The 13,570-nt window shown below is 47.6% G+C and overlaps 1 protein-coding gene across 1 annotated transcript in view; it reads left to right on the top strand.

The window, feature by feature from the left end:
- IFT43 (intraflagellar transport 43) overlaps window positions 1–13,570 on the top strand; it is a 79,430-nt gene that overhangs the window by 51,617 nt on the left and 14,243 nt on the right. The window contains exons 4-5 of the mRNA XM_028100659.2: window positions 6,038–6,070; window positions 6,718–6,764. Coding sequence (XP_027956460.1) covers window positions 6,038–6,070; window positions 6,718–6,764 — 80 coding nt within the window. The remainder of the gene's footprint in view (window positions 1–6,037; window positions 6,071–6,717; window positions 6,765–13,570) is intronic.

The following is a 13,570-nucleotide window of genomic DNA, read 5'->3' as shown; positions in this document are numbered from 1 at the left end:
GCGAGAGAGGGAACACAAGCAGGGGGAGTGGGGGAGGGAGAAGCCGGCTCCCCTCTGAGCAGGGAGCCCAGTGCGGGGCTCGGTCCCAGGTCCCCGGAATCATGACCTGAGCCGAAGGCAGACGCCCAACGACGGAGCCACCCAGGCGCCCTAAACGTTAACTGCTGATATCCTCAGTCATCAGCCTTGCTGCGACAGGCTTGTGGGGCGGGGCCTGGGAATGGGCCTCCCCCTGAGGAGCGCAGGTGGCTGTGGGAAGCTAAGGGGAAGAAACCTAGCATGGGTCAGAGAGAAGCGGGGTGAAAACTAGGAGAGACTGGTTGAGGGTTGGGCTGAACAAGGCTTTACATGGGGGTAGGGATAGCAAGACAACGCCCGTGCCAAGTCACCAGCCTGGTCCGTGTGTCACTCACTGGAAAGCGGGAAGCCCGAGTGTCCTTACTCCTGTTACCCTAGCCCCACAAGGTGGGAGGTGAAGGAGAACATTCCTGTCACTGTCCAGAGCTGAAGCTTCATTCTGCAAAATGGCCAAAGCAATCAGCAAGTGATGGAGTAGCTCTTAAAAAGAAACCTGGCATTTAATTAACTTTTCCAAGTGCTGGTTCAGCAACCTCTATGTTTTACATTTTGAATATTGAACAAGCGTCTCTAATTGGATCTGAACCGCTTCTGGGTCTGCCAGCCCAAAGAGCACCTGCTTCAGTTTTACGAACACCATGGAATCTTGTCTGCATTTCGGGGAAGCCAACTCAGGATTACTCAGGAGTGGAGGCTACAGTCTGTGAAGCCTTTTCTTCCCTTCCCTCAGCCTTTAGGTCGAGTCAGAGTTCATTAACATTTTGGTTAGAAAGAAGTGGGCAACTCGGCAGGATAGGGCGACAAGGTTTCCATTTTGCTGCTTAGTACCCATAGTTCAGCTTACTCTCTGCAGTGAGGTGTAAGGCACTGATTCTCATATGTGACTGGGTCCCATTTCTGGAGATTACTACCTCAGAGGGCCTGGGGTGAGGCCCAGCACAGAGACACTGAAAAAAACTCAATGATGCTGTTGTTGTGTACCAGTGGTTAAGAACTACTGGTTTAAAGGATTCTCTACGGCAGTTCTCTGTACGTTCTATTGCCTTCCGTAAGTGTGGGAAGTCAGGAATGGGCTGTCTGCACAGTAAATCCAAACAGATGTCTGGGTGCCCTGGGGACGTCTGAAAATCATCGGGTAGCTGCTTTTGAAAAGGCTTGGGGCAGTGTGTGTGGAATCCGGGGTGGAAGTCGGGAGACGGGGCTCTTGCTGCAGCCTCGTTACTCATAGCTCAGTGATTTGGATGAAGCACACATCGAAGTGCCCCATGGCCCTGTCTGTCACATCGTGTCTCTGAAACCTGCGTTGCCTCTTTTCCAAAGCTAGGCTGAGCTCATGGCAGTGTTGCCAGACAGGAGGGGAGGAAACCTGCAGAGTGCTCCACCTGCATAAGGTGGCGTCCCCCATGTTGTTACGATTGTCAGGTTCCCAGCCCCCCTCCCCCCAGTAGCCACTTCTGAGGAAGAAGGCACGTGGGCGGGGGGTGTAGTAGGAGACCAGAAGCCCAGGGCAGAGCTGACCGCAGCCCTGTGGACAGCCTGCCCTGGGCCTGGACCAGGTCACGGCGTTTCCTCAGAAGTATGTCTGTGAGGAGGAGATGGGCCAGAACCCACAATCCTCTACCTCACGGTCTGTGGGGGGCAGGACTTCAGCCCAAATCCTCCTTTAGTTACCTACCCTCTTGAGCTACCATAGACCGCTGTATTTTTTTTTAATTTTTTATTGTTATGTTAATCACCATATATTACATAATTTGTTTTGGTGTAGTGTTCCATGATTCATTGTTTGTTCATAACACCCAGTGCTCCATGCAGAATGTGCCCCCTTTAATACCCATCACCAGGCTAACCCATCCCCCTACCCTCCTCCCCTCTAGAACCCTCAGTTTGGTTTTCAGAGTCCATCGTCTCTCCTGGTTCGTCTCCCCCTCTGACTTACTCCCCTTCATTCTTCCTCTCCTGCTATCTTCTTCTTCTTCTTTTTTTTTTCTCAAAATATGTTGCGTTATTTGTTTCAGAAGTACAGATCTGTGATTCAACAGTCTTACACAATTCACAGCGCTCACCGTAGCACATACCCTCCCCAATGTCTATCACCCAGCCACCCCATCCCTCCCACCGCCCCCACCACTCCAGCAACCCTCAGTTTGTTCCTGAGATTAAGAATTCCTCATATCAGTGAGGTCATATGATACATGTCTTTCTCTGATTGACTTATTTCACTCAGCATAACACCCTCCAGTTCCATCCACGTCGTTGCAAATGGCAAGATCTCATTTCTTTTGATGGCTGCATAATATTCCATTGTGTATATATACCACATCTTCTTTATCCATTCATCTGTCGATGGACATCTTGGCTCTTTCCACAGTTTGGCTATTGTGGACATTGCTGCTATAAACATTGCGGTGCACGTACCCCTTCGGCTCCCTATATTTGTATCTTTGGGGTAAATACCCAGTAGTGCAATTGCTGGATCGAATGGTAGCTCTAATTTCAACTGTTTGAGGAACCTCCATACTGTTTTCCAGAGGGGTTGCACCAGCTTACATTCCCACCAACAGTGTAGGAGGGTTCCCCTTTCTCTACATCCCCGCCAACATCTGTCGTTCCCTGACTTGTTAATTTTAGCTATTCTGACGGGAGTGAGGTGGTATCTCATTGAGGTTTTGATTTGGATTTCCCTGATGCCGAGCGATGTTGAGCACTTTTTCATGTGCCTGTTGGCCATTTGGATTAGACCGCTGTATTTTGTTTCTGTTTTGTTTTTAACCTGTCACCAACAATTTAAAAATATACTCTGTGTCATGACTGGATATGTTTGTATATAAAATGGGGGGAAGGTTTATGTTTATGTAATACTTACCTTTACTATTTGCAGGATACTCTCTTTTCTATTCTACTTTATGCTATTAAAAATAAAAAGAGGGGCGCCTGGGTGGTTCAATCGATTAAACATCTGACTCTTGATTTTGGTTCGGCTCATGATTCAGGGTCGAGATTGAGCCCCATGTTGGGCTCCACGCTCAGCGGGGAATCTGCTTGAGATTCTCTCTCTCTCTCTCCCTCGACCCCCTCCCCCACTCTCTCGCTCTCTCACTGAAAATAAATAAAGAAAAAGGAAAAGACAAGAAAGGCTGGTGGTGATCCACTAAATTGATTCCATGACTCACCATGGGTCATGACCTTAGTTTGAAAATCACTGTGCTCGATTCTGTGTCCTTGTGCTGGGCTCTGACATTGTGTGACTTGAGGTACCCGTGGAGACCAGGCAGGTACAAGACATCTGAAGTGGGGTTTTATTTCAGAATAACACCTTCAATTATGTTACTGAGATGCACATACAGATTAGTTAGTTGCATATTCGCATGTCTCTAAAGACATGTACTCTGCCAATTCTCCTAAAACCTGCTTCCCACTTAGCCTTCCTTTTGCTTCCCTTGCTTTTGGTAGCTGCAGAGCTGCAGGCAATACTTCATTTGCCTCTTAATTTCCACTGTAAGAGAGCCAGCAGTGCAGAGTGAAGTATAAAGGGCTTCTACGGGTCCCCCAGTGTCGGGAAGGGCTGGGAGCTCAGGCTCATCCCAGCCACGCTCCACTTCCCCAGAGTTTTCCATGTGGGAATGCAGGTCCAGTTTACAGGCTCTGTGTTTGAAGAATCCAGAAGTCCAGATTTTTTGTACAGAATCTCCCAATTTGGGCAACAAATTCATGTTAAAACCAAAACAAAACAAAACAAAAAAACCCAGCAGTGTGGCAACAAATGGATATGCTCGCTAGACAAGGCCGGAAAATGCTCAGCCTTATCAAAGACAGGGCATTCCATGGCCAGTTCTCCAGGGCCTTGCCCAAGTTCCCACTGGACTTTCCATCTCCTGAGCAGAAGGCTTGCCCAGAATCTGCTATTTCTGGCAGAGAGAGTGAGAGAAAATGGGAGAGAACGGAGGGAACATGCCACCTGAAGGCATCCCCACCTCTGACCTTGAGGGCTCCATTTTGATCTTGCTCCTTGTCATGCGGTGAAATGAAATTTGGGAGGGTACTGGGGCTCCCCCTGGAGCAAGAGAGAGGAGAACAGGAGCTCTGCAGCAATTATGCTGAATGTGAAACTCATCCCCAGTTTTAGATGTCGATGGCAGTTAATCAGCCTTCCCCCGAAGATTAGCATTACCATTGTTTCCTTCAGACGAAATCACCACCGCTACTCTGGCCATGGCCCGTCGCTTGGGAAGGAATGATGGAGTTACAACTCCTAAGGGTGATCAGGGATGCTGTGTCTCTTACATACAAAATGCAGGTGCCTTAATCAGCTTGTTCTTCTCGGACCCTGTATTCATCCGAGCCCTCCTGCCACTGGTGACACATTACCAAGGCATTTGGGTGGTGGGTTTGTAGAGTTCAACTTCACGGGGACAATTAGAGGCAGTGGTCCTGGAGGGCAGACGTGAGCTGGGAGCAGAGCTTTCTGCCTTCCCTCACAGGCAGAGGTGGCTTTGGCGGCTGTTAGGTTTTCTTGACTTAGAATCTCAGTGCTGGGAACCAGTATCATCCAGCAACAGCCCCGTGGTGACGCCTGGGGCACCCCGCTGCAGGTTACCCGGCGGTGCCTCCTCCTGTCTGTCTGTCTGTCTGTCCCGCTCGTCCTCCTCCCCCGACTCGCTTTGTCTCTTTTCTGTCCTGGGAAGAGGCAAAAACTGCAGCCTGGGAGATCCTCCTCAGAGTTGTTCGGTCCTGTTCTTCCAGCTTTAGCTACCCATTCTCTGCTCCCTCCCAACGGAAGCCAAAATTCTGCCCCCCCTCCCTTAACAGTGCAGTTGGTGTGCTCTGAATTTCACGGACCCTAGTTTACTTAAACTTGGGCTTAATTTCAGATTATACTCGGAGAGGGGGAGGGGTCGTTTGCATTTTGCAGGAATTGCTGGTTGGTTCCAACGTCGCTCTGCTGACTGACGAGACTAGCGGGCCCTGCACTGTCGAAGGCCTTCTCATGCATCCCAGCTCCTGGCCGTTACGACACTGCCTCCACCCTTGGCCCGTGCTCTTCGTGGTGATTGACTTCTGACTGGAAAGAATTCATTAAAAAACCAGCCAACCAACCAACAAAATCTATTGTGGAAATTTTCAGACGTACAGAAAAGTAATCAACATGTACCCAACACCCAACTTTAATAATTGTCAATGTTTGGTCAGTCTCATTTAGAAGACTTTAGATCCATGTTTCTCAGAGGGTCAGTAGTGACCACCTTACAGTAGGATTACCTAGGGATTTGTTTAAAATACACAATCCCAGACTCACTTTCCCCCAGACCAGCTGATCCAGAAAGCTGTCTCTGCCAGGTCCGGCAATCTAACATGTCTACCAAGCTTCTCAGATGGTTCTTACGCACATTGAAGATTGAGAACCCCAGCCTTAGATAAATGTCTATATATAATTAGGCTTCCTGTTCTCATGGAATGTCTGAAGGGCACCACCTGCCCAACATCACTCATGGGGTCTTCTGGTCCTTCAAGTGGAGGCTGCAGAAAGGCCCAGAGCCTACAGCTTGAACTGCATGGTCAGTCCATCTCTTTTTACTACTGGGAAGCTGCACATGCTAACAACTAAAGCTCCAAGTAAGACCCAAGGCCTCGGTCCTAAGAAAGTGCTCTATAAATTGGTCCGGTAGTTGTTGAAAGGAGGGAACTGTATCATCTATATCCATTTGAGTTCTGAACTTCCCCATCTGCGCTTAAACTCAATGATTTAAGTTGGAGTTATAGTGAAATAAGACTATAAGTAGGCATTCTGATGCCTGTAATTCTCTCATGCTGGTTATGGGCCTTGCTCTAGAAAGAGAAATCCAGGTCAGTAAAGCACTTGGAATATGCTAATTTGCCCTCACTTTTGAAATCCCCTCTCCAACGTATACCCCCATGCACGAGATTAACAGGTTCTTATAAACCTTGTTGTTCTTTTTTTCAGGTCAGGAAGGAGGGCTTCTGAAGAAATAGAAGAGTATGTTTCCAGCTTTCTTATTCGTCCTTCGGTGACCTTTGCTAGCAGTGCAGTGTTGGTGGTCATTATCTGTTCAGCCTTTGTCGGACTCAGCATTTCAAAGCAGAATGAGTCTGGCTTTTTGTCTGGGCCTTTAGTGATGCACACTGAATCCAGGGTTTGGTTATGCTGGTTCCTTGGCTGAAGGTCTGGACCCTGGAGTTAATACCCATGTCCTTCTCCCACCCTGTGGTTTTAGAACCGTAGGTCCAGGTATCAGAGTGCTGACCCCTGGGTTCTTCTTTATTGATTCAGATGGGCAGAAATAATACCAGCCTTCTAAACCTAACCTTCTCCTAAGATTTATATCAGAAAGGAAAATAAAAGGTGTCTAGGTAAAGACAGAACGTAAAGGCAGGGCCAGTGAATTTCACCCCACCCCCCGGGGGTGAGAGGAGCATTCGTATCGTAGTCTGTGCAGTGGTGCACCGCACGCCTTGTGCGACCGTATGTGGCAGACCCAAGTGCCTAATTAGGTTTGACCAAGTTGATGGGGGAAAATGGGTCCAGAGACCATCTAGGAGAAACAATAGATACAGTAATAATTGGGGTGCTTTCTTCCTACATGTGAAATTCATTTTCTTTCCTTTCCTTCTTTTTGCGGGCAGTCACCGCCTCAGGCAGCAGAGCTTGGACAGATCGGATGATGGAGGCGGTAAGATGTGTTTGGAGCCGGAGAGACTCCACGGCCCACAGAGCCTTTCCTGGGCCGCAGCTAAGGCCTTGTTGGCTGCAGCCTTCCTGGGAGGCGGTGGCCCCATACCATCTCATCTCCGTGCCTTGCTGGACACTGCATCTGCCTGGAGGACCTCACCCCCATGGCTGTCCGCCAGCCCTGCTTGTCCCTCACAACTCCGCTGAAGCATCTCCTCCTCTGGAAGGTCTTCCCTTCCCACCCACTCCCTCTCTGACTCCGATGTTTCTTCCCTGTGCTCCCAAGGCTCCCTGGGCTAACTTCCAATATAACAACAGCAACACTAGCTAATACCTGTTAGGTGTTTATTATATACCAGGCACCTGATATACTGTCCTACCAGTTTATATTATGTTAAAGCATTTCATCATCACAATAACCCCCTGAGTTGGTACTATTGTCCCATTCTACAGTTGAGGAGACTAAAGCACAGGGAGGTTAAGTAAGGTTTTTCCAGGTCACTGTAAACTCTGTGCTCCAATGTGGATAGTTTCTACTGCCGTGTAAATGCTCTTTTCTTCTACAAAGTCTAGTCTGCCATTAAGACCACTCAGTGAATTTGTTCTTTCAGAGACTGTATTTTTCAGCCCTAGAAGCTCCATTCAGTTCTGTGTCTTCCATTCATCTCCTTCTTTTGATCATGTTTTGCTAAAGTCCTTTTCTGCTAATTCTATCATTTCTCTGTTTCCTGTGTCTCCACCGACTGATTTTTCTTCTGGTTACAAGTTCTGTTTTTTCTGCTTCTTTACATGATTAGTCGTTTTTGATTGGATGCTGGTCATTGTGAACATTACTATGTTGAGTGTCTGGATTTTGTTGTCTTTCTTTAAAGAATAATATATTCTTTAAAGAAAAGTATATCTGTTTTAGTAGGCAGTTAATGTGTTTGTTGGTCAACTCGATCATTTTGGGAATTGTTTTTAAGCTTTATTAGGGCAAATCTAGAGTTAACCCTAAACATTAAGATACTCAGGTGTCCCTGCCTGGTGGTTCAACAAGGACTCTCCACTCTGCCTGAGTGGAGCTGAGCCTCTTCCAGTTCTTTATAAGCTATGGGGATGGTTCACTTCACACCTTCTTGGTAGTAATTCTTTGCCCAGCTGTGTGGAGTTTGACCCTATACACATACAGCTTAGAATGCAGTCCCTCTAGGGGCGTCTGGGTGGCTCAGTCGGTTAAGCGTCCGACTCTTGATTTCGGCTCAGGTCATGGTCTCAAGAGTCGTAAGATCGAGCCCCATGTTGGGCTCCGTACCGGGCAAGGAGCCTGCTTGAAATTCTCTTTCTACCTCTCCAGCTCCCCTGCAGGTACTTAAAAAAAAAAAAAAATGCAGTCGATCTAGATTTCTACACCCTTCTGCCAAACAGTGCCTCTCTCATCCTCTGCTTCTCAAATTCCAGCCACCTTAGCCTACCTACACTTTGACCTCTGGCTCCTCAACCCAGTGAGATCTCCGTGCTCCACTAGGGGTTCCCCCTCCTTGGACCAGAGTCGAGGAAGTGTACATCTAAGCAGAAGGCCAGGGTTGACAGTAAGGCTCACTTCATTTCCCTCCTCTCAGGGATCCCCGTCCTGCGCTACCTGTTGTCCACTGTCTGCACACAGCTGTTTCTTCCATTATTTCCAGTTTCCTAATTGTTCCCAGCAGGAGTCCAGTGCTGGTCACTGCCTCATGGCTGGAGGTGGCACCCCAAAGCTTTCAGTAACTAACCTTTGCATGTGAGCACAAAGTGAAGGGGAGCATTAAATCTAGAAAGCTTAGATTGTGACCCGTACCGTTAGCTGCCTCACGGGACTGGGGGCTTGTGTAACATGAGAACTGCTGGGGTGGTGGTAGAAACACGGACTCCCAGCCACCAGCAATCAGAAGCTGGAGTTGGGGCCCAGAGAGCTGGATTAATTTAAATACGCTCCCTCGATGAATGTTCTTCATGCCGGAGCTTGTCAAGCCTTCTGTAGTGCCTCTAAAGTTAGGATTGAGGGCAGGAGAGGACAGGAATCATGAAAAGGTACTTCTGCCTCATCTCATCCCAAAGGGGTTTCGGGTAGAAAGGTATCCAGTCACTGGAGGTCAGGAGTTGAGCCTCCACTCTGAGATTTAATAAGAGCTCATGAGCACAGCTTCATCATTCTTCAGCATTTGTCTTTGCTTTTCCTATTCTTTCTTATTGCCAAGCTCATTTTGTTTGACCAGATCTTCCTCCTTAGCTCTGCTCACTAAACTCCTTGTAGCCGCTGAACCTGTCCACCCACTAAGAATTCCCAGTGACCCTCTGAACTCAGAGCCCAAGTCTCTTTCTCTGCACATGTCCCCGGGATGCCTCGTGCCACTGCTGAACTGTGGTGGCTCAGTGATTGCTGGCTGCTGGCTACACTTTTGATCTGCCTGTCCTCACAGACTGTTGCTCCAGCCATTGGTTGCCTAGGACAGCAGGGTAACCATCCAGGAGGGTGTGCCAAAGGACTCAAGGAGGCAGGGGCCCTGCTGGACATTGACAAAGCTGTTAGGTTCAGGGAAATGATGATGCTGCCCACTCTGAGGTGCTCATTAAATTCCTGGTCTCCAGGAGGATTGCTCAGCTGGTATCCTCTCCAGGCCTCTCTCCACCCTACCTGGAACCTCTTTCTAACTCCCTTCAACAGACTTCAGAAATCCTCCTTTTTCCATTTTTTTCAATGTGTGAAAATGCTACATTTCAAGGAGTAACTGTTCAATGTTCCAGCAAAACCTTCTGAATGCCAGAGTGTACACACATTCTAGATGTGTGTTAGCAGAGGTTGTGCCGGCTGCTGTGGCAGCAACTCTGTCAGCCATCTTGTGCAAGCCCCTCATTGGCCATGTTAACAGCATCGAAGCTTCGAGATCATTGTACAAAATAGCAGGACTCAGAGGAGAGCTCTGGTCTTGACTCACAAGAGACCACTCTGCCTCATACCCCACGCACACCAGCATCGCTGCCATCTCCGCGCATCACCAAACTCATTTAGTTCTCAAAACAAACCTATGGAAAAGTTTTTAAAAATCAACTTTGTTGAGGTCGAATTTACACACAATAAACGGAATCCATTTAAAGCTCAGCATTAGAGTTTTGACAGATGTATATGCCTGGTGCAACCACCACCACAGTCAATATATAGAACTTTCCATCTCCCCTCCAAAATTTCTCAGGCCTTTTCCAGTCAGTCCTTCCTCTGCCCCTGTCTCTAGGCAACTACTGAGTCTCTTTGTTGTCACTCTGCAGTGGTTTGCACTTTGTGGAGCTTTATGTAAGTTGAAATGTATGTACGTATGCTTTTGTGGCTTTTTTGGCTTTTCTGGCTTTTCTGGCTTTTTTCACTTACGGTAAATGATTTTGAGTTTATCCAGGTTGTTGTACATGTCATTAGCCTGTTTCATTTATTGATGAGTAGTATTCCAGTGTATGGACAGACCACATTTTTGTTATGTATTCACCTGGTAATGGATATTTGGATCGTTCATTATCCCCATTTTAAAGATGAGCAGACAAAGGCAAAGAAAAATAACCTTGCCAAAGGTCACACAGTAAGTGACAACACTTGGAAGGCACCTCTGCTCACCACTACCCCACCGATGCCACACAGCCCAGCACCAGGATTTGAATACAGACCTTGACACCAGAGTCCTTGCTCCTGGCCTGTGGGCTGTAACAAACGGTATGACCCTGTTGGCCTATGTTGGCATCTCCTTCCACAGGTGGGTTGTGTTAATGTCAGCTCTCATGTTTGTAATATAGCGTGCCTAGCATGATTGATAGGATGCTTAATACAATTCCATTAAGGAAGGAGAGAGGAAAGGTAACTATTTTCAGAGACTACCTCTAGTATTTTTTTCCCCTTCATAAACTTGAAGTGTGAAATTAGTGATTTGGCCTTTATTTTGGCTCTGGAGGTTTGACGCGTAAAACCCTTTCTTGTCAGAGTGCACTTGATTTTACCTTCTAGGAGGGATGCCTCTTCCCAGGCATAAATCTGTTTTCCATGCAGTTATGCCTGAGTCCTTTAATGGAAAATCAGTTCATATGTTACACTTCACACCTGACTTCGTCCATTTCACTATATGTGAATGTTTAGAATCCATTATGTGGTAGGAATCATATGTTACATATAACTAGTTTCTAGAATTATCTTTGCTCAGAGAATTACTTGGTTGGCTAGCAAAGGCTGCTCCTTTGAACTTAGAATAACCAGTAGGTGGGGACGCTCCATGAGTGATTGCCCTGAATCAAGCATGGAGGCTCATTCAGCGATGACATGAAGCAGATCTTTGGGCACCTGTGAGGGAATCTACTGGTGCCCTTAATAAAATCACACCCAAGTTCTTCGAGGTTGTCAGTACAAGGAGCGTTGTCCCCTGGGAAGGGGCTGCTAGTTTCCCTATACTTGGTAGGGGTGGTGATCGGTGAGCAATCCCGAAAGAGAATGTATCTTGGGGAATAGAAATGAGAATCCAAGGACTAGGGCCCCCTCCAGGCAGGTGGTCTCTTTCTACCACCAGTCTGAGAGGTTAGATTTTATTGAGGAAAGCCAGCAGGTGTTCGGACAGTGCCCCCTGTGGCCACAACTCCTCCAGATGCTGGAGATAGTGGCGAGTAAGACAGCCCTGGCCCTCTGATGTAGTGAGAAATGCCCCCTCCTTCCCCTCCCCGTCTTGTATAGGAAAGTTTCAGGAGCCATGTCTCTCAGATCTGTTTCTCAGCATTCAGCCTCCCAAGCTTCACTCTTGGCACATACTCTCCTTCTTCCATGGGGAAGATGCCCAGGGAGAGAAGAGAAGCACTCCGTCCCCTCCATCGATGCCTCAGGCTTCCAAGGGAAGAGAACAGAAAAGTAGAAGAAGGAAAAGGCTTTTAGGATAGATGTGTTTTTAGAGGGAGAAATGGAAGTGACTGACATTTGGAGGTGGTTTTGGAGTCTGTTGGTTAACTAGAAGGTACTGCATAGGACCCTCTGCAAGGCCATGGCGGGCCACAAGCTCGCACACCTCGAGGGGGTGGGCAGATACCACACACACATGAAAGAGCAGAAGTGTGAGACAGTAAAGAATGGTGGGGCCTGTGGTAAACCTAGAGAGGAGATGGCACTGCCTAAAAGTTTTCACATTCATATTTCAAAAAATCACCGAATTTTTAAAATCTGTTCATAAGCAGCACAAAATGCACCTGCAGATTAGATGAGGCCATTGGGAAGTGATCTACAAATGCGCCATAAAGCTTTGTAGGGCTGTGCTCTGCGGGAACACAACGTTGCTGGGGAGACAGAACATAGAGACGAAAAGCATTAAGGAGTCAAGGGGCGAAGACAGCAGTATAAAGGATGGCAAAGGCGGCCAGTGGCGATTGCTGTGTTTGTGCTTTACGTTAGTAAGGGCCACAGTTTAGGCGACAAAGTGATCCCTATAGGCTGAGGGCACTTCAGGAGGAAGGAAGAATGAGCGGTGGGTCCTAAAGGCCAGGCAGCATTTGGACAAGTGAAGAATGTGAAGGGCCTTCCGGGTGAGGCCTGGCAGGAGGAGAGACTTCACATAGAGAATGAACAGGGAATTTGCGGTAACTACAGGAGAAGCTGGCTCCACAGAGTGAAGCCCTGGTTCTGGTCCCTTCTCAGCTACAGATAGTAAGCGTCCCACATAAACTGCCTTTTGTGAAGTTGGAGATTGCCAGTCATCTGATTTGCTGATTCTAGGTGGAATCGCTCACAGCTAGAGCTGACACGATGCTTCAGGGAAGTTGGGAGTCATGATTAGAATAGCTGAGAATGATGAAAAGCCAGAGCCCCCAAATGACTGCAGGGTTCCAAAATTGTTGAACGGCCACACTCATCTTTCCTACTTAGATGACCATCCTTTGGTGGCACAGTTACCCATCCCTGTTCTTGGAATCAAGTTTCTGGTTGGCACTAAGGCCTTCAGACTTCTTCTGTCATGGAAGGTTTATGGTGTTAGGAGAAAGAGCATCAGATCTGGAATAGGATTGAACGCAGCCTCTATTAAGTGACTTTGGGCAAGTCATCCATCCATTCATTCATTCATTCATTTCACCACCAGTTGTTGAATACCTACTATGTGATGCTTAGGGCTGGGTGCTGGGGCTATAATGTTGAAGAAAACATTCTTAGTCTTTGCCCTCTTACTGCTTACAGCCTAGTGGGGGAAATGGGGACTAAAAAAATGGTCACACAACTAAAGAAGGAGGGACAAGGAGTGATTGAGCCCACTGAAGGCAGAGCACAGGTCCTCTGAGAGAGAACGGCGTGGAGACCTGACTTGGATCGGGTGATGAGGGAAGACCACTCTGCAGCAGTGGTTTTTATACCTCAGCCTGAAGGGGGAGTGAAGTTGCCGTGAGTAGGGGGGTGGGGGGACCCCGGGAGAGGAGACCAGCACGTGCAAAGACTTGTCACCTCTCCAACTCCAGGGGTATCTCCAGTCCTTTGTGTTCTCTTCCAGCTCTAAAGTCCAGCTGTCAGAAAGTGAACTCTGGATAGAATGCGAAGCTTTGAGATGAGCTTTGAGAAGCACACAAATGGGAGAAGAGCACTTCCTTGTCTTTTAAAAAAAGATGAATAGTATTCAGGTCAAAACAACTTCTGAAAACACAATTAGATATGGACTCACCTTTCAAATAGTTTGTCTCAGAGTGAAATTCAAGTTAGGAAAGAACCTGTGAGCCCCAAAGAGGTCTTTCAAAAGTGGAAAGTCTCTGAAAACAGGAGCTTTAACAAAAAAAAAAAAAAAGGATTGGATCTTT

Source organism: Eumetopias jubatus, unplaced genomic scaffold (genome assembly GCF_037043125.1).
Source record: "Eumetopias jubatus isolate StellerSeaLion01/CBP00866 unplaced genomic scaffold, mEumJub1_p1.0 scaffold_7, whole genome shotgun sequence".
NCBI lineage: Eukaryota > Metazoa > Chordata > Mammalia > Carnivora > Otariidae > Eumetopias > Eumetopias jubatus.
The sequence above is the reverse complement of the archived record's forward strand: the minus strand, read 5'-3'. Positions and strand labels throughout refer to the sequence as shown.